Raw genomic sequence first — 19894 nt, 5'->3', positions numbered from 1 at the left:
CTCTAGAAAATTACCAAACCCAAGGAGGGGGTTATGGGAACCCTGATTTATGATCAGTCCATAAGAAAAACAGGTAGCCACCTGGACTCATGACTGGCTCTGAAGTTGAGAAGGGCCAGTCTTGTGGGACTGAGTGCTTAACCCATGATGAGGTCTAACACTAACTCCAAGCAGATAGTGTCAGAACTGACTTAAATTGCAGGACAGTTGTGTCTGGTGAGTTGGAGAACTGGTTGGTATTGGTTAGTACACACACGGTGTCAAGAAGTACTGAGTCACCAAAAGACAAATACTGCGATTCCAGTTATACGAGAGGCCTCAGTTCAGTTCACTTCAGTTGCTCAGTTGTGTCCAACTCTTTGTGACCCCATGAATCGCAATACTCCAGGCCTCCTTGTCCATTACCAACTCCCGGAGTTTACTCAAACTCATGCTCATCGAGTTGGCGATGCCATCCAGCCATCTCATCCTCTGTCGTCCCCTTCTCCTCCTGCCCCCAATCCCTCCAAGCGTCAGGGTCTTTTCCAATGTGTCAACTCTATGCATGAGGTGGCCAAAGTACTGGAGTTTCAGTCGGCATCAGTCCTTCCAGTGAACACCCAGGACTGATCTCCTTGCCTAGACTAGTCAAATTCACAGAAACACAAAGTAGAATGGTGTTTGTTGGGGGGAGGGGCAGCGTGGGGATTGTTTAATGGACACAGAGTTTCAGTTGGAAGACGAAAAAGCTCTGGAGATGGACTGTGGTGATGGTTCCACAGCAATGTGAATATAATCGACGCCCATAATAGTACATTTAAAAATGGTTAAAATAGTTCACTTGTGTTATGTATATTTTACCATGTAAGGGAGGAGAAAATTCCTTTTCCTTTTACCCTTCTAGGACCTCTGGCTGGGGCCTGGGAAATTCAATTGATGTAAGACAGATGAACAAGAGAAAAACAGTTTATTAACCTGTACGGCCAGAGAAGGCAATGGCACCCCACTCCAGTACTCTTGCCTGAAAATCCCATGGATGGAGGAGCCTGGTGGGCTGCAGTCTATGGGGTCGCTAAGAATCGGACACAAGTGAGCTACTTCGCTTTTACTTTTCACTTTCATGCCTTGGAGAAGGAAATGGCAACCCACTCCAGGGTTCTTGCCTGGAGAATCCCAGGGATGGGGGAGCCTGGCGGGCTTCCATCTATGGGGTCGCACAGAGTCGGACACAACTGAAGCGACTTAGCAGCAGCAGCAACCTCTACGGCATGCACGTGTATGCAAGAAGTCTTTCATCACACAGACAGTTGTTGCTGTACTCACATGTGTTTGTAAAAGTGCTTCATTTTTAAGAAGATTCATGGGAAGGACTTTTGACAAGTACAGATTTCTGATAAGTTTCAAACCACAAGCTAAACTTTGTAAGAAATTATGGAGTCCTAATGGAAAACCCGAGCCTTCATAAAACCATTAACAAAAAGGACTAGTTGCTGAGTAAACTGGAGAATATGCTTATAAATTTTACTGTTTTTGTCTAAAATATTAGTGATTTAAGTTCGTGTTTTCCTAACATAAGAAAATCCTTCCCTCAAGCTAAGTATGACTTACAACAATTTGGTAAATTACACTCTATAAGTAGAATTAAAACATTTGTGTTTTCTTTCTACCTGATCCTTACAAAAACTGGAAACTCTTAGGTTCCCAGAAGCTGTGTCAGATAACTAAGGAAGGCTACCTCCTAACAGGGGCAACTCTTTCACCTCTAGCTGAATGACACATGTTGTCTGAACTCAGTTTCTCGTCTGTAAAATGGGTATTAAAAAGTAATATCTGGGACTACCCTGGCAGTCCAGTGGTTAAGAATCTGCCTTGCAATGCAGGGGGAGTTGGTTTCAATCCCTGGTCAGGGAACTCAGAGCCCACATTGCCAGCAGAGCAACTAAGCCTGAGCACCACAGCTATTGAGCCTGCCCGCTCCATATAAGTCCATGCACCACAATGAAAGATCTCACATGATACAACATAGGTCCTGAGTGCCACAACAAAGCCCTAACAAAGCCAAAATTAAAAAACAAAAGTAATAACTATCTCATGGAGTTATTGTTTATGTGAAAGTGCTTGTTGTAATTTCTGATGCAGAAGGGATATTCAATAAGTGGAGGTTATTATAGCAAGATATTTTATCAGAATATTACATTAATTGTCCTTGCTATGGTATGAATGCTTGTGCTAAAGGAATGAAAATGGAATCCTTGAGGTTATAGCTTAAAGACTACTGGTGCTGGCATAAAGAGCACAGTTTGCAAGAAAACTTAACCAACCAAATTTTCCTCCAGAGAAGAAAGATTGAAACCCAAGTCAGAGGAAAGCAAAGGTCTGGGGACAAGAGGCAGAGAGTTGGCAACCCCTGTCCCCAATGGTCACCATCCTCAACCTCCCAGGCAAGGGCAAAGTAGGGGGGATACAGGATATCACAGAAACCCCCCCCCCCCAAGTACAGCTGGTTCCTTACCTCCTGCTAGAAGCCAGGTGAGTTGGCTGCTTTGCAGAGGAGCCTCCCATACCATCATCTTGTCTTACAAGTTAAATAGAAAAACCTGATTTCCCACTTGGGGTCTGGAAAATTCAGAAAGGGGGAGGCAGCAAGCTTACAGAGTCTGTAAGCCAGGATGAGAGAATGCCATTGAGGGTGATGAAGTGTGTGCCGTCCATCTGGAAAGCAGTTGAGAACTCAGTTACATCCTTCCTTTAAAATCTCACAGCAGAGTTGATTTTAAAAACAGAATACATTTTAAAAAAACATTTACCCAAAAAAGTGGAAACCAGACTTTGGTAAAGTTTAAGAAACAACACCAGGAAGATAAATAAGAACTCTTCCTAAAACTAGATTATCTGCTTTATAATCAGGTTAGACTCATAGTCTCTATTCTTTATCCTCCACATTACAAGTGGTGCAGGAGAAAGAAAGATTTCATCCTGAGAGACGTGAGAGTACCAGGGACCAGCTTCCAAGTGAGGGTCTATGGCTTCCTGTGGGAGAGAGTTGAAGAGAGAGCTGAAGTAGAGTGAAAATGGATTTATTGAGGGAGATAGACACTCCATAGTCAAAGTATGGACCCTCTCAGAAGGTGAGAGGACCCAGGTTGTTAGTTGTCGTGGGCTGGGTAATTTCATACGATAATAAGTGGGATGAATATTCTTGCTATTCCAGGGGAGGAACAAGGATTTTCAAGAACTGAACCACTGCACACTTTTGAAATGGAGCAGGACCCTATGGTCCTTGCCCCTCTGTCTTCTGCCTGCCTTTTGTCTGTTGAAAATCTTTAGCCAAAGAATAAATTTAATCCCAGAAGTGAGAACATGCAGATACAAAGAAAAACAGTTAAAGGAGACCAAATAATAATAATGTAGTCATTAAGCATAGTCAAGGACCTCTTAATTCCTTCCCAAGGGCTACAGATAATATTCTGAGCTGTATCCTGTGAACTGTCTTATAGGTACTGAAAACCCCTCCAGGTAAAAGAACTACATGATGATCAGACTGTAGCCATGACATAAGCTGCCACAGTTCTGAGAATGGACCTTGAGAAATGGGACTAAACCATCCCTGGAACTGAAGAGTAACTATATTTAAAACAATCGAGATGAAGCTGGTCCGACCACCAGTGATCAATCTCAAGATGACTGTCAACACTGACTCTGCTGTTTCTACATGTAACCCTCTCCCTCTGTCTATAAAAGCTCTTGTCCATTCATTCTCAAGGGAGCAGGCAGTCAGCCTTTGGACAGGTGCCCACCCTCCCCCCCCCCACCACCACATACTGGCATCCAAAATAAAGTAAATGTTCCTTTCTACCAACATGGCCTCTTTACTGGCTTTTGAGTGCAAGAAGCTAGACCACCTCTTCAGTATCACTTTTGGCTTTCTATGGTCAGCCTTGGAACTATCACAGCACCTGTCATGGTGAGACAGGAGTGAATTTTAGTGTTATGATGAAAGTGTAATAAATTAGAGGTCAGAGGCCAGACCATACTCAACACCATCTTGATTTTAGCTGGTTCAAGTCAGTTTTTGTGGGATCCTGTTTTTCCTCAATATCTGTGCCCCCTTCCTTCCTGTCTCACAATCACAGAAACACTGTTTCCAGAGTGATGAGGCTGTGTCAGCCTCTCATCTGGGAGTCCAGACCTGGTTCTCTGTGTACCCTGATGCTTAGGCCCTTCCCTTTCCCATTTAAACAATACCAGGTTGTCTTCCTCAAATGAAGTGCACCACAGACTCCCACTTATTTCAGAAGCAACACCAAGCCCCAGCCAAGAGGGAGTTACCTTATGTGTAAAAAACCAAAAATGATTATATCAATAATTTCCCTTTTGGATCTTCAGTCATAGAAGAGAAATTTGTCTCTTTCTCTTCATCAAGATTATCTCAAAAGGTAACAAAGGAAACAGTCATTAGAGGTAAGCTGGGGCCCTTAATATTCAGGGAGGCTGGGCTGTGACGGAACAGTCACTGATAAAGCCCATCAACCATTCCCTGGGAGTAAAGTCAGAATCTGGATAATGAAGTGAAGTTTACCTTTTATCGCTCCCTTTGTGCTGAGTCTTGTTTCACTTGCTCACAGGGCGCCTCGTGCAGAAGCCTCGCACCTGGACCTTCGACGAGACTCCCTGGTGTGAAATGGCTGTGCCGACACCTCAGCTCTGGGGGCCGTGTGCACAGTCTCTGTGCCCAGCCCTGTGATTCAAGATGGCGGCCAGGGGGCCGTGTGGAGAGATGCTGAGCCTAGCACTGTGATTCAAGATGGCGACCAGGGGGGCGTGTGCAGAGATGCTGACCCAGCACTATGATCCGGAGCCACGGGCAGCACAGCTGAGCCTGTCCTGTGAGAACCCACCCATCCCCCAGCTGACAAGAATCACACACAGCAGTCCCAGGGGTGCTTTTAGGAGAAAGCCTGTCCTCTATAGCACATTCTATGGACACAAGCCATACCTGACAGAGGGGCTTCCCAGGTGGCTTAGCAGTAGAGAACCTGCCTGCCAGTGCAGGAGACTCGCATTGATCCCTGGGTCAGGCAGATCCCCTGGAGCTGAAATTGGCAGCCCCCTCCACTATTCTTGCCTGGGAAATCCCATTGACAGTGGAGCCTGGAGGGCTGCAGTCCATGGGGTTGCAAAGAGTCAGACGTGACTGAGTGACTGAGCACACACACACCGGGCAGAAGGAACCCTTTGGCCTTTGGGGTCTGACTGGGGAGGGTCGGTAACAAAATAGGAAGAAATCAAAGCCATCTTTGGTTTTCCTGGTGGCTCAGATGGTAAAGAATCTGCCTGCAATGGAGGAGACCCAGGTTCAATCCCTGAGTTGAGAAGATTCCCTGGAGAAGGGAATGGCCTCCAACTCCAGTATTCTTCCCTGGAGAAGTCCATGGAATTCTGGTGGGCTATATAGTTTGTGGAGTCACAAACAGTCAGACACAACTGAGCAACTTACGCTTGTTCATACTTTCTAGCAATGAAAGCAGCTGCCATTTGGGAAGACATGAGATCTTTTGCCTCCAACAACGGTTCTCACTTGGCTGCAGGGTGGAATCACCTGTGGGGTTTTAAAAAGTGTTGACTCCTGCTTTCCTTCCCCCGAGATTCTGATTTAACGAGATGAGGCTTCAGCACTGGGCTTTCAGAGAGCTCCCCTGTAGCCAAGTTTACAAACCCCTGGCCTTTGCCATACTGACGATATAAAGAACTGTACCTGGTTGAGAAAACAGAGTAAACTGATGGAGTGATTCTGCAGGAGCAGGAGTGTGCGTTTCTGTGTATAAGGTGTAGATGAGGTGGGGTCTATGACCCCTTTTGCCCCGTGTGAGGCCTTCCTGGCCTCTTTCTGTGGTCTTGGCACGCTGCTCACCTGGACACGTGGATTCTGCTGCCCCCTGCTGGTGATTTTCAGTGTGGCCCAGTTTTCCCTGGAGGTTTCACACAAGCCCCGCCTTAGGTCAGCACAAACTTATGAGCACCTCATCTACACCCTGCACACAGAAACGCACACTCCTGCTCCTGAAGAATCACTCTGTTTACTCTGTTTCCTCATCCAGGTACAGTTCTTTATAGCCACAGTGTGTGCTAGTTCAGCACAACCCTATGAGCTTGCTGGGAGGGAAAGCCTGGGAACTGTAACAGGATGAGCAGCTCGGCAGTAACTTCAGGAGCTGCTCCTGCGCAGGGAAGCTCACGGAGCTCCAGGCCACTGGCCAAGCACGGGTCTGGCACATGCCTGTGACTGGAACATTCCTGTGCCTGGGGTTTGAGGTGTGTGTGTGTGCTCAGTCGTGACGACTCTCTGGGACCCCGTGGACAGAGGATGGGATTTCCCAGGCAGGAATACTTGGAGTGGGTTGCCATTTCCTCCTCTAGGGGCTGTTGCCCTACCTACCTCTCTTAGATCTCCTGCATTGGCAGGCAGATGCTTTACCACTAGCGCCCCCTGGGGGGTTGTGGAAATTGGTCTTATCCTCCAGTGACAGGTGCTTCCCGGGCTCAGTGGTAAAGAACCCACCTGCCAATGCAGGAGACATAGGAGACGTGAGTTGGTTCCCTGGGTCCAGAAGACTCCCTGGAGGAGGAAATGGCAACCCACTCCAGTATTCTTGCCTGGAAAATCCCATGGACAGAGGAGCCTGGCGGGCTACAGTCACAAGGTCGCAAAGAGTCACGCATGACTGAGCACAGCCAGTGACAAGTGCCTATGATACCGAGCACCCGGAAGTGCAGAGATGTAAGGTAACACGCGTCCCAATAAACAGCGGCCGCCCCTTATTCTGCTCTGTGTGCCAGGATGTGTCTTTACTTTATCACGTTTAATTTTAACGCAAGCTCAGAAGGTATTAGGATCCCCATCTTACAGACAAGGGAAAAAAAAAAAAAACCCAGAGCTTAAGGACCTTGATCAACGTCATTCGACTCATAACTAATAGATGCAGCCTCTGTTCCAGCTCCAGCCGTGTCCCTGCAGGACCAGGAGGTCTCCCTGCCCAGAGACCTACTCAGCAGCTTCAGCCTGACCCCCCGGGTAGGTCTGTGTGGCCCCTCCAGGCGCCTGCAGCCCCTTTGCTCCTGTTGCCCCTGACTCGGGTCCTTCCTTCTGCAGGGCAGCCCCCGAGAGCCCCATGGTCGGCAGGAGGACACCCTTGCCCCATTCTGGTAGCTTCTCCCTGCAGCCAGCTCCTGGGGGTGGGGTCAGGCCAGGTTGTGAGCAGAATCAGGAGAGAAGCAGGAAGGTGTGAGCTCGTGGTCGGCAGCTTCCTCTGACCTGGGACCTCCCTCTCTTCTCCCTGATGCTTCCTGCTCCTCTCCACATTCCCCCCCGCCCCCATTACAAGTTTTCCTATAGCTCTGCTGTGGATCAGAGTCACCAGGGGAGGGGTTAGAATATAGGTTCCTAGGGTCCAGCCTCAAAGATCTGATCGAGGGAGTCACACAAGTGGGGCCTGGAAATTTGAATTTTTAACCAACATCCCATTGGATGTGACACAGGGGGATCTCTGAACACTTTGAGAAGCATTTAACAGACCTGCCACTCACATCTGTGGGCCCTGGGTCAAGAGTATAAATGAAGCCCATCCTATATATTTAAATATTTAAAGGTTAAAAGTCAAGCTAACACATTGTCAAGTACACCCTCATAACCACCTGGCAGGCTGGGATTCCTGGACCCCGGGGTTTGGAGCCAGAAGGCAGGGCAGCAGAAGGAGGGGCCGCCCCAGCCCCCAGTCCTCCCCCTGTTCTTTCCACCTCTGGCTCTGACCCTCTTTGTGTTCTGAAGAATCTGCTGCTCAAGCAAGAGCATTACAGCCTTCAAGTCCAAGCTCAGGCCGCCCTCTTCCCGCCCTAAACAGCTGTATCTTGACCACCTGTCAAGCTGGGGACATGGGCCCCAGGAGGAGGCCTGCACTGGCGCTGGGAGCAGGGGTTCTGGGGTCCAGGTGCTCAGAGCATGGCCTGGAGGGGGCGGGGCTCCAGGTGGCCACACCCCCTGGTCCTCTCTGGCTGCCTGCACCTGGGGAGGTGCAACCACAGGATGACCTGAGCAGGGCCTCTAAACCAGCGCTTCTCTAACTGTACTGTGAGCAGGACTCACCTGGGATCCATAGATTCTGAGTCAGTGTGTCTGGGGTAGAGACAGGGTTCCACGTTCCTAACAGCCTCCCAGGCCAGCCGATGCTGCTGGTCCACAGGCCACACTTAGAAAAGCAGAACTCTGGGGCAGAATGGGCAGAGGTTTCCTATAAAGGACCAGGAAATACATTTTCGGGATTTTCACATTGGATGGTCTCTGCAACCCCTCAACTCTGCTAGTGGAGCACAAAGGCAGCCACAGACAAATATTAGTGAATGAGGATGGCTTTGCTCCAATAAAACGTTATTTTTGAACACTGAAATTTGCATTTCATGTAATTTTCGTATGAGACAAATATTCTTCTTTGGATTCTTTCAATCATTTAAAAATATTAATATAGAAACTGTTCTTAGCTAACAGGCCATAAGGAACAGATAGTGGGACAGACTTAGCCCCAAATCTCTAAAACACAAGGTTGTTTTAAAATAACCACAACATCAATGTCCAACCTAAAAACAATTATCAATCATTTTTAACATCATCAAATACCCTTTTCGTCTTAATATATAATCACTGTTTAATTTGTCCTTTTATCCTTTCCCCGTCCGACGGTAGCTCAGTATCCTGCACTCTGTAAATGTTGTCATACTACTTCACCAGTAGATGGCACTGATAATTGTGACATTAGCTAACAGTTTACACAAAGGAAGACATCATTTGTATGCAATTTGCAATTATAAATAAATATATGAACACAAAAACTGAAAATAGCCTATTGACTGTGTGCATCATGAATAAAAGCTCAATACATTCCAATTTCAAGGAAAAATGTTTATGTCAAACAAATTTTAATTTTTTTAAAAAAAGAGATAACATGGGAAGCTCCTGTCATCTTTACTAGGTCAACAATTTTTAGTGTTAAATAATGGAGGCCCTTGTATTTTTATAATTTTCTGTTTAAGAAAAAAAGCAAATTGAATCTATTTGCACAAATGATCTATGTTAAAACTCATTATAAATGTACTATCTGAATAAAAACTTATTTTCCAAACTTGCTCCAGTCTGTTGTGAAGAACAAGGACTTAGGATGTGAGATTTGGATGGAATCTTTAAGCCCATCTAGTTGACCCTTTCTCAGTAACAGCAGACTTATATCACATTATGAAATCTCATAGCAATGTAATGGTTTTCTGTGTAATTTGCCATCTTTCTGCCAGTGATCTCCCCTTCCCTCCAGCCCAGTCCTGCTATAAACATAAACTATTAAAAATATATAATTACTCAATAAAATTAGTTTCTGACTTTGGCATATTTTGTACAATTCATCTAGAAAAAGAAGTTTAAAAAATCATCAACCTGAGAGTATAAGTGAGATCATAATTACAGTCATACTCCAAATCTCAATATTCTGTCCTCCCACCTGCTTAAATACCAGTTCACACAGCCACAGAGGACCCAGTCTACAGGGAGTAGGAGAGGGGTGTCTCAGAGCTGTTTCTTTCTATTGGTATATGAGGATGTCATGTGATTTATCTAAGACCACACGGGCCATTTGTGTGAGATGAGGGTCTTTTGACTCCAGGCTGACAGGATTCTAATCGAACCTGAAGGTTTGTACTTCATATGCAGTGCTAATATGTTCAACACTCTGCTGTTTTAAACAAGGTAAAGTTCTTGTCATAAAGTCTTTAAATTATACCTTTTTTTCCTGCTTGTTACTGGACTATAATATTTTTTTCTAATTCCCATCCCTGTATCAAAAGAAAGCCCTGTCATAAAATTTAACAATCCCAGTTTAAGGCAGCTGAGGGCCTTGTACATTGCTTCTCAAAGCCTGACAAATTTTTGCAAACTGCTTGGAGAAGATGGGGAAGTCCTACCCAGACAAACTGAATCAGAACTCCTGGGGAAGTTGAAGCAGGAATCTTAATAGTAGCAAATATTTCTTCCCCATGATTAACAGTGCCATCTACTGGTGAGATGTAGTATGACAACATTTACAGGGTGCATTTACATTTACAGACACTGAGCTACTGTGGGACAGGCCAAGGATAGAAGGACACGTTAGACAGTGATTATATATTAAGACGATGGCGAATCTATCTTCTATGAAATAATTATAAATTCAAACACTAAAAGGGCATTTTATTATGTTAAAAATTATTGCTAATTGTTTTCAGGTAGGACATTGATGTGGTTATTTTAAAACATCCTTGTGTTTTAGAGATTTGCACAGAAAACCATTACATTGCTGTGAGATTTCATAATGTGGTTTCAGTCTGCTGTTAGCTGAGGAGGCTCAACCAGATGGGCTTAAAAATTCCATCCAAATCTCACATCCTGATTCGTTGTTCTTCACAACAGGCTGGAGCAAGTTTGGGGAAAAAAGCTTTTATTCAGATAGTACATTTATAATGAGTTTTAACCTGCTAAAGTGTGAATTTTATTTCATCTAGAGTTGAAATAAAATTCAGTGCAATAATGGATGTGAATCTGCTTGGTACAGAGTTTCCTAGACTGATCCATGATCTTAACAGTCAGTTCTTTAACAACAGCAGCAAAAATCTATGCAAGGATATATGTTCTAAATATGTTTATAAGAGGTTATTACCAAAACAAGACAATGTCCCTTTTACAATGGTACAGCACACCTGGGGAGATCAGGAAATAAGGGTATCTCACGTGTCCATATATGATGCCCATGGACAGGTAAGCAGCATGCTGTCTACTCAACTGTGTCACCAGCCTGTATGAGTCATAATTTCAGCACATATTTGTGAGAGTTTCAATGTTCCTTGTATATTAAAACGTTTTTTCTATTTGTCTCATGAATGGCTCTGAAAGACCCACAGTTTTAAACAAAAAGTCAATCTTGTGGCTCTGAAAATACAAAAAGTTGAACAATTCAGAATGAAGATGAATAATTTCAGCCTTCAGATCCTGAAAAACTGAAAGGTGAGCTATCCAAGATGAAATAAATAATGATTTTCAGAAAAGCCCATTGCAAAAATGTCCCAATGCTGCCAAACATGCCATTTATGTTCTTCTCCCCATTATCATGACACCCTCTGTGCTCCAACAGAAACAGAATAAGTGAAGAGACTTGATGTTGCACCTGATATGAAGTCTGACTCAGCCCAAATGTTAGTGCCTAATAAAGGCAGGGACGTACAATAGAGTTCATTAAGAATGTATTCAGTATATTGTGTTTTATAATACAAAGTGTAAACTGAAAGATGCTTCACTTTATTTTTATGTAGTTTTTATAATTTGTTCTCAACAAAATAGTTAAATTTGTATAAATTAATTACTTGTCCATTATAGTGTATGCTAAATCATATAAACTATAATAAAAAACAATTCAATAAAAATTGAGCATAAAATTTGAAAAGGCCTCCCACTAAAGAAAATCTACATGGCAAACAAACAAATGCAAAGATGTTCAACATCACTAGCCATTAAGGAAATTCAAATTAAAACCAAATGATATACTATTACACGTCCATTAGAATGGCTAAGATTAAAAAGACTGACAAACCCAAGTGTTGGCGAGGATGTCAGGAAGATGGAATTCTCATTTATTTCTTAACACAAGAGACATTTATTCTCTTACAGTTCTGGAGGCCAGAAGTCTGAAATCAGGGGACAGGCAGGCCCACACTCCCTCTGGAGGCTCTACCAGAGATCCTCCTCTTCCGTCTTCCAGTGGCTGTTGGCTTCCTTGACTCCCAGCTGCAGTCTCTCTGCTTCACCATAACGTCACCTTTCCTCCACCTGTCTATCTCTAAAGTCTCTGAGCCTCTCTTACAAGGATATGTGTTATAGCACTTAGGATCCACCCAGATAATCTAGGATGAATTCTTCCTCTGGAGATCCTTACTTAATCACATAACTTACCACATTAGGTAATTTTCACAGGTTCCAGGGATTAGGATACATATGTATCTTTAGCCCACTGTTGTTGCACCTCATTTTATGCTGATTGGTTTAAGTCTTAGGTCATTGCTATCTATAATCAATGGGCCCAGGAGATGGGAGTCCTCTGATGGACCAGGGGTTTGCCACCCCTCTGCCCATCAGGATCACCTCTCCCTCTAGTGATCCTGTTCCATAGCTAGAGGAGTGGCTGGGCATCAGAGAAGCTCCTGAGGTGATCCTACTGTGTAGCCAGGCTTGTGAACCAGTGATTTTTGCAGATCCAAAGTGGCTGCCACTCACTGGGGGTGGCGTGGATGAAAGTTGGGAGGAAATCACAGCCCCCTACAGTACAGTTACAGTTGTGCTGCTGTGCTCTGTTGATTAAGCAAAAAAGTCTTTTGAGGAGAGCTACCCTGGAATCAGAAATATTTTAAACTTAAAATTATATTTTCATGAATCCTGTCTCCTACATGAGTTTGAAAAAGAGCATCACATGTTTTCTCGACATTCCATTTATTTTTGTCTGTAGGTAACAGTAGGTAAACATTGCCTGAGGATTGCCTCCCAACAGTTCTTTGTGGTCCTTGTCCACTGTATGGGAACCCCACATTCATACCCAAGCTGCCAGATTTCCTCTGCCTCCCTTAGAGATGGCAGGGGACTGGAGGGTCATGGTAGGTACAGGGACTTCAATAAAGGCAGAGAGTGCTAGGCATTCCTGCTCATTTGTGGTGCCCAGACTCTCCAAAGATATTCTGTAATTGTGTGCATGTGCATGTGTACACACACACACAGCAGGTATGGCTAGCCTGAGTCCTGCAGGTAACATGATGAAAGATAACTCAGGATCCTACCTACAGAGTGCAGGTGAGAAGTGGTGGCCAGGTGAACTCACTAGGTATCACCATATTCATATTTGTAAGCAGGATCTCATCCCTTTATTGTTTAAAACTTTTTTGAAGGACTTTATATCATTTTTTAAAATTGAAGTATTGTTGATTTATAATATTATGTTAGTTTCAAGTGGACAGCAAAGATAATTCAGTTATATATATATATAATATGTACATAATATATGTATAATATATATTTTTCAGATTCTTTTCCATGAAGGTTATTAAAAGATATTGATTATTGTTCCCTGTGCTCTACAGTAGGTTCTTGCTGGCAGAGCTGGTAGGGGAGGACCAGAGCCTGCAGTGTGGGAACAGAGCCCACGGATACATCAGGACATGGGCAAAGAGGGGACCAGGCTTCCCTTAGAGCAGGGCAAGAGGCCTCTGCCCTGAGCCTCACACTTTATAGAGAACCCCAGTCTAGTCCTCTGCTGACACCCCCCTTCCAGTCCCCATGGGATGAAGCCTCTGAGAGCCAAGGGGACACACCTGCCCAGAGCCCTCTCCTCCAGGTGCTTGCTTGGCAAAGTGTGGTCCACAGAGCACCAGCATCAGCATCCCACATGCCCACAGCAATGAAGGTGCAGAGTCTTAACCATTCGACTAACAGGGGATTACCACTATGGTCTAATTTTAAATATAAATATGGTAATAATAAATAAGGTAGTTGAGCTAACTACATATCCAGTATTGTTCTAAAGTACTGCTTCTCACATCTCAGCCACATGCACATCCCCCTGCAAGCGCAACACTTACAATGGTCTCTGGGCTGTTCAAGATCCCACCCATCCCGAGTGTGGACGTCACTGCAATAGCACATGGCTGTGAGTTTCTAGCTTTCTTGAATTTTCTGTACTTATTTCAGACCTGGTTACAAATAGGTCATGAACTGGTACTAGCTCACAGACCATATTCTGTGACTGTCTCTGATGTATTGAATCTTTGCAACTGCTCTCTGAGAAACATACTACTCCCACCTCAACGTTACAAGGAAACTGAAGCACAGTGGGCTTCCCAATCTTAACAGCCCACAATTAACAGGTAGCAGAACTCATATCTAAACCCAGTCAGCAATGCCCAGAGGAGCCAGTATTTGTCCCTAGAAGGCTGACTCCAGAGCTTGTGCTTCTCCCCATGTGCTTACATCATTTTGACTATATGTTAGAAGAAGAACAGTTATAACTTAAGCCATCAGATGAGAACCTACTCAAATACACCCTTTACAGTCTCTTATCTATTTCCATCCATGCCCATCTTGCTCTCTTCTCTTGGTGGTTAAAAATCACCAAGGTCAGTGATTCCATCCTTTGCTTCTTTGGATGCTTTTGCTCCATCCATCATCCAACCAAAGCAACTGCTCAAGGGCAGATGTTATATTCATTTTCCAGATGAAGAAACTGAGATTCAGAAGTTGAGACTTACCTATGCAAGTAACTAAGGCCACATGGATATATGGTGTCCAGAGACCATTTTGTCAAGGATGGTGCCAGTTTATTATGTTGGTAACTTAGCTGGTTATTTCCTTTCACTCCCAAGTGTCCCAATTGGACACTATGCTCTTTGAACACCCACACTGCTAGCAAGTAGCAGATAAAGAACTGGCATGCAGATCAGTGTGACTGACTCCAAACCCAGGGCTTTCTGTTATCCCAGGCTACCTCTTACAATTTCAAAATCATAAAGTTCAGAAAGAATATTTGTTTTCAGTCAATATTCATTCAGCAGTGAGTGTCCCTTATGTGACAGAGCCTGTGCTGCAAGGCTAGCCAGGTGACTCAGTGGTAAAGAATCTGCCGGCCAGTGCAGGAGACGCGGGTATGATCTCTGGGTCCAGAAAATCCCCTGGAGAAGGAAATGGCAACCCACTCCAGTATTCTTACCTGGGAGATCCCACGGACAGAGGAATCTAGTGGGCTACAGTCCATGGGGTTGCAGAAGAGTTGGACACAATTTAGCGACTAATGAACAACAAAAATGTGATAGACATTGTGCTGCAAGATGTAATTAAAAGTAAACAGGGCACAGCTTCAAGTTTTAGAAGCTCGTGGTTTAGCAAGAAAACAAACCACCTATGAATACTCATGGTCAGGGTAGGCTACATAATTTACAGAACCCAGTGCAAAGTGGAAAAAGAAGGGATCCTTGTTCAAAAATTTAGTATTTCAAGATGTTGAGAACAGGCACTAACCAAGCATGGTTGGGTTTAACAAATGAGAGGTGACCAGGGTATCAGAGAAATGAGTGTTAACTAGGATGATGAATGATCTTGAGATTGCTTCCTAAAAGGAGTGACAACTGGGCTGACCCTACAGAATGAGGATTTCTCCCCTACATGGACTTCCTCCTTTATTTTTTAAACCATAGGGTATTGAGGAGAATCAGTCACTCAGTCATTTTAGTTAAGTATCAATCACCAAGAGTTTCCGTCACAGTATACCCTCATAACCTACCTCTGGAGCTGTGGCACATGCCATTAGGGGCGTGCAGATGTGCTGTTCAAACCTCCCTTCATGGACTCGTTGCCCAGCCACTAGAAGTGCTGCTGGTGGGCAACCTTAAGCCACCAGCCCTTCTGGGCGCAGCCTCTGTACAATGACCCAACCAGGTGGATGTATGAAGGCCTGGCCAGTGGGTATGTCACAACAATCCCAAAGGTTCATCACATCAGAACTCCCATGGGGTCAGCTCAAGTCATCTGGCCAGTGCTCCAGCTTGATTTTTTCCTCTGCCCTATCTCATTTCTTCCCTCTTAATTTCACAAGTGCTGATCCTAATGGCACCCTTAATACACGTGCCAATACTGAACTCCATCCAAGCCTGCATGTCAGAGAAGCAACCTGTAACATGTGTCAAAAAACATTCAGTTCTTGGACAGGATTTTTATTTGAAAATACTGTTTACACACATAACATTTATAAATCACTAAGTAAAACATAAAATGGAAACAAGGACTCTCTGTGTGAGTGTGGTTACCTTTGGTTTAAAATCCTCAATCTAATGTTTGACTAAAACAAAATTAAGTTTTATGTTAATAACAAAAGAAAATTAATATGTTGAACCATATGAAACTGCCATTTTTATAGGTTAAAAAAAGGTTGGATGTAATTTTCACATGGTTTAATCTCATAGTAAAAAGCAATTAGCATTTGAAATTTAGAGAACATTACACTTATGAATAACTCATGGGTAAAAGATATAATGAATAAAATTAAAAATTAGAAAATATCTAATACTATGGTTATTGATCAGTGCCAAGTACCAAAACTTGTAGTTGCAGCTAAAGTGAGTCTTAGGGGGAAAAAGTGGGCTTTATGTACTTAACTTTTGACTTAATCACTCTTCTAATATAAGTTTCTAATTTAAGAATTTAGTGAAAAATATCTCAAATGAAGAAAAATTAAAAGAAAGAATAATATAGTGAAAAAAAAACCCACCAAAGGATCAATCAAGCAAAAAAACTTATTTTTTTAAAATTAATAGGAAAAACTCATTCAAGATTTTTCAAGAAAAAAAAAAAACAGAGCAAAGTCACAAAGTTAAAAAGCAAAGAACAACATAATTATAGGTGCTGCAGAGATTAAACATTTAAGATACTATGAATAATTTTATGCCAGTCAAGCTCAAAACTCACAGAAACAAATCCACTCCTAAAGGAATAAAACTTAACCAAAAATGACTCTGTAGAAATAACACACTGAAAAGTACTAAAATAATTACCAAAACTTAACTAGATGTTGATTGTTGTACAATATTGTGGATACAATTAATGCCACTGAGTTGTATGTTTAAAAATGGTAATATGGCAAATTTTATGTTATCTATACTGTACCATAAAAAAATGTAAAAAAATCCCCAAACTAGAAGACAATCAATGATCATGTCTGCTCTTCATTATCAAATGCCCTCGAAGGGTTCCTATTTTGAGAAAGCAAGTTTTCTCTCCCTTCTAAGATATAATTGATCCTAGTTATATTAAAGGCAGTTGTGAAACAAAACAGCAACTTCATAGTCTTCAAGTAAACAGAATCCTTGATATAACTGGAAAGTAATATGTAATTCTGGGAATAGTAAAAAAAAAAAAATCTGTGACAAATTTGTTTTATAACTTAGAAAATGAGCTAAAACTCTGGACTCTCTCAAGGCACAAAACCTGGGAGACAGCTTTTGTTGGTGGCTTGCTTCTCTGATTTGGATAAGGAAAAAAATAGTATAACCTGTAAAAATAATAAGTCATTTTGTAAGAGTTTGAAATCACTGTGAGAAGTTGGAGAGAGATAAATCCAAATAAACAAACATCTTGTATGTGTATTTACACATATTTGTTGCTGGTATAAAGAAGTGCAATATAGTTTGTGCAGGGCAAATACTGTTGGAGAAATGCCTTCAGAATAGACTTGACTTCACAGGAGGATCACAATGCTATCTCAAAAATTGTTGAGATTAAGGTCTGTCCGTTGGAAGCATTCATAACCACATGGTCACTGAGCATCATCTGGATAATTCCTTTGGAAGTACACCTGAAAAAAAAGAAAGAAAAACAACATGCTTAAAAGCTGTAAAGCCCCTCCTAAAGCAATGCATTTCTAGGGTCACTTCTTCATGTGAAGCAAATCATAACACTAATGGAGGCACAATTTTTAAACCCAGCAATGTGTTTATTCTATGAAGGATGTAGCCCCATTAAAACCCTTAGTGGGACTGGGCTGAGTGCCAAACATGATTCCCTTGAGTTCTGATCATTCTGATTCACAGATAAGCTTTAATCACTAATAGATAACCAAAATCATTTTACAGAATTAAAACATGGAGATAAATTGTAAACAAGATGACAAAGAGGCTGGGAAATCTAGTGTCTGCATGAGGGTTTCTCACTTTCACACAAAAATGAGCACCATCAATCTGGATCTTAATATCAGGTTTGCCAGGCCTTTGAATTCTTGAATTTTACCAATTTCCAGCTGAACTGGAAGAGATAGAGGTTTTCTGAAAAATGAATAATCAGAACATAAAGGAAGTGAAATGCTGTCAAGTTTGTTCCACAATCATCAGTTTTTCTAGCTGCACCAGATCTTGGTTTCTTGATGAATGCACATAACAAAATGAAATAATGTCAAGACTTGTGAGCTCTTACCTCTAAATGTGTTTGGGTGAAAAAGAACTTCAGTCATTTTTTTCCCCAAATAAGAATATGTAAAGTTTTGTTTGAGTGTTTAAAACAGAAAATGTGCCATCTATCTGAAGCTGACTCATGTCATGAGCTAGATTGCTAAGTCATGTGACTCCAGATTCATTTTATAAAACTTGATTCTAAGTCCATTTGTAGATGCTATCAACAAAGTTATCATGAGAGATAGTGGGTTTCACATATGAAACAGAAAAGCTCTGAGACACCTACCTTTATATTAGGTGTACTTTTTCTTTTGTTATTTGCACACTTGCTACTCCCTAGACAGCACTGAATATGAAATGCTTTATATCAAAAGGTCCCTTAAGTTAAGGAGAAAAACAAGAAATTCTTCAAGAATGATTAGGGCCCATGGATGAAATCTGAGGCTAGTTCCATTACAAATGCAAGGGTTTAAAAGGAGGGGGAGTGCTTTGGACCCAGTGGTTCAGAATCCACCTGCCAATGCAGGGGACACAGTTTGATCCCTAGTCCAGGAAGATCCACATGTCATAGGGCAACTAAGCCCGTGTGCCATACCTACTGAGTCCACATGTCTCTACTACCAATCCCGTATGCCACAACTACTGAAGCCAGTGCACCCTAGAGCTCGTGCTCTGTAACAAGAGAAGTCAGAAAAGCCCACACACCACGACTATAGACTAGCCCCCTGCTCACCACAACTAGAGAAAGCCTGTGTGCAGTAATGAAGACCCAGCATAGCCAAAAATAAATAGATAAATAAATAAATTTAAAGTCACAAAAGTAAGCCCTTTTGAGATGGCATTGTTGGAGGCACTCAAGTTGAGGGGCAGGCCCCCATAGGAGCTTCTTTCTCTGTATGCTCTGAGGTGGCAGGGTCCTGCCTGCATGAGCTCCAGGGGTGGGTGTAAGCTGATGCTGCCAGCTCAGACTCCAGAGGCAGGCGCAGACAGGTGCCACTACCACCTCCAAGGGTCCTGTGAGTTGGTGCAGATCACTTCCCCCACCTTCTTTGAAGCATGCATGGCTCACCACCACTACCAAGGCACCTGTGACTGGGAGCCAAGTGCCTTCCTGGGAGAGTGCACATGCCATACACCCACACAACTGCACACCCCCTATCAAGGGGAAAATAGCCAGCATATGCTGAGGAAATAGATGGCAAGCATCAAAACCTAAAACAGTCCTCCAACCAAAAAAAAAAAAAATTAAATCCACAAAAGCTACACAGGGACACTCCCACATATAAATAACCCTGTAAGACAACAGTAGATAATTGTTTCACCTAAATTCAGAGTAAGAGAAACATAAGCAAAATGAAGAAGAGGAAAGCAAGCTCAAAAGGAGCCAATGAAAATACTGAAGGAATTAAGAAAGGCTATCAACAGAAATGCAGATTACTGGGAAAAGGAAGTAGAAACTATAAGGATTCAGGAGAATGCATTTGCTGAGACTAAAACTGAGCTCAAGGCAATGAAGAGCAGAATGAATAATGCAGAATAAAGAATAAGTGACCTGGAAGATCGAATAATGGAAATTATTTAATCAAAACAGCAGACAAAAAGCCAAATGAAAAATTAAAGCAATATAAGAAAGCTATGGGATAATATAAAACAGGCCAATCTATATAAAATAGGGATTCCAGAAGGAGAAGAAAAATAAAAGGGGGTTGAAAATGTATTTGAAAAAATGATGGCTGAAAACTTCCTAGATACAAGATGCACAGACAGCCCCAAAGAAGATGAACCCAAACAGTCCTATACCAAGACATATTATGATAAAAATGGTAAAAGTTAGAGATAAAGAGCAGATTCTAAACACAGAAAGAGAAAAACA

The 19894-nt window shown here is 42.7% G+C and overlaps 1 protein-coding gene across 1 annotated transcript in view; it reads right to left on the bottom strand.

Moving 5' to 3' along the window:
* Positions 1-16424: 16424 nt before the first annotated feature.
* Positions 16425-19894, bottom strand: part of LOC122687097 (ATP-binding cassette sub-family C member 4-like) — a 330146-nt gene continuing 326676 nt past the window's right edge. Inside the window, exon 31 of the mRNA XM_043892537.1 lies at positions 16425-17429. Coding sequence (XP_043748472.1) covers positions 17391-17429 — 39 coding nt within the window. The 3' untranslated portion in view covers positions 16425-17390. The remainder of the gene's footprint in view (positions 17430-19894) is intronic.

This window comes from Cervus elaphus, chromosome 30, assembly GCF_910594005.1.
Source record: "Cervus elaphus chromosome 30, mCerEla1.1, whole genome shotgun sequence".
In the NCBI taxonomy this organism is placed as follows: domain Eukaryota; kingdom Metazoa; phylum Chordata; class Mammalia; order Artiodactyla; family Cervidae; genus Cervus; species Cervus elaphus.
This window is presented reverse-complemented; position numbering and strand designations above follow the sequence as displayed.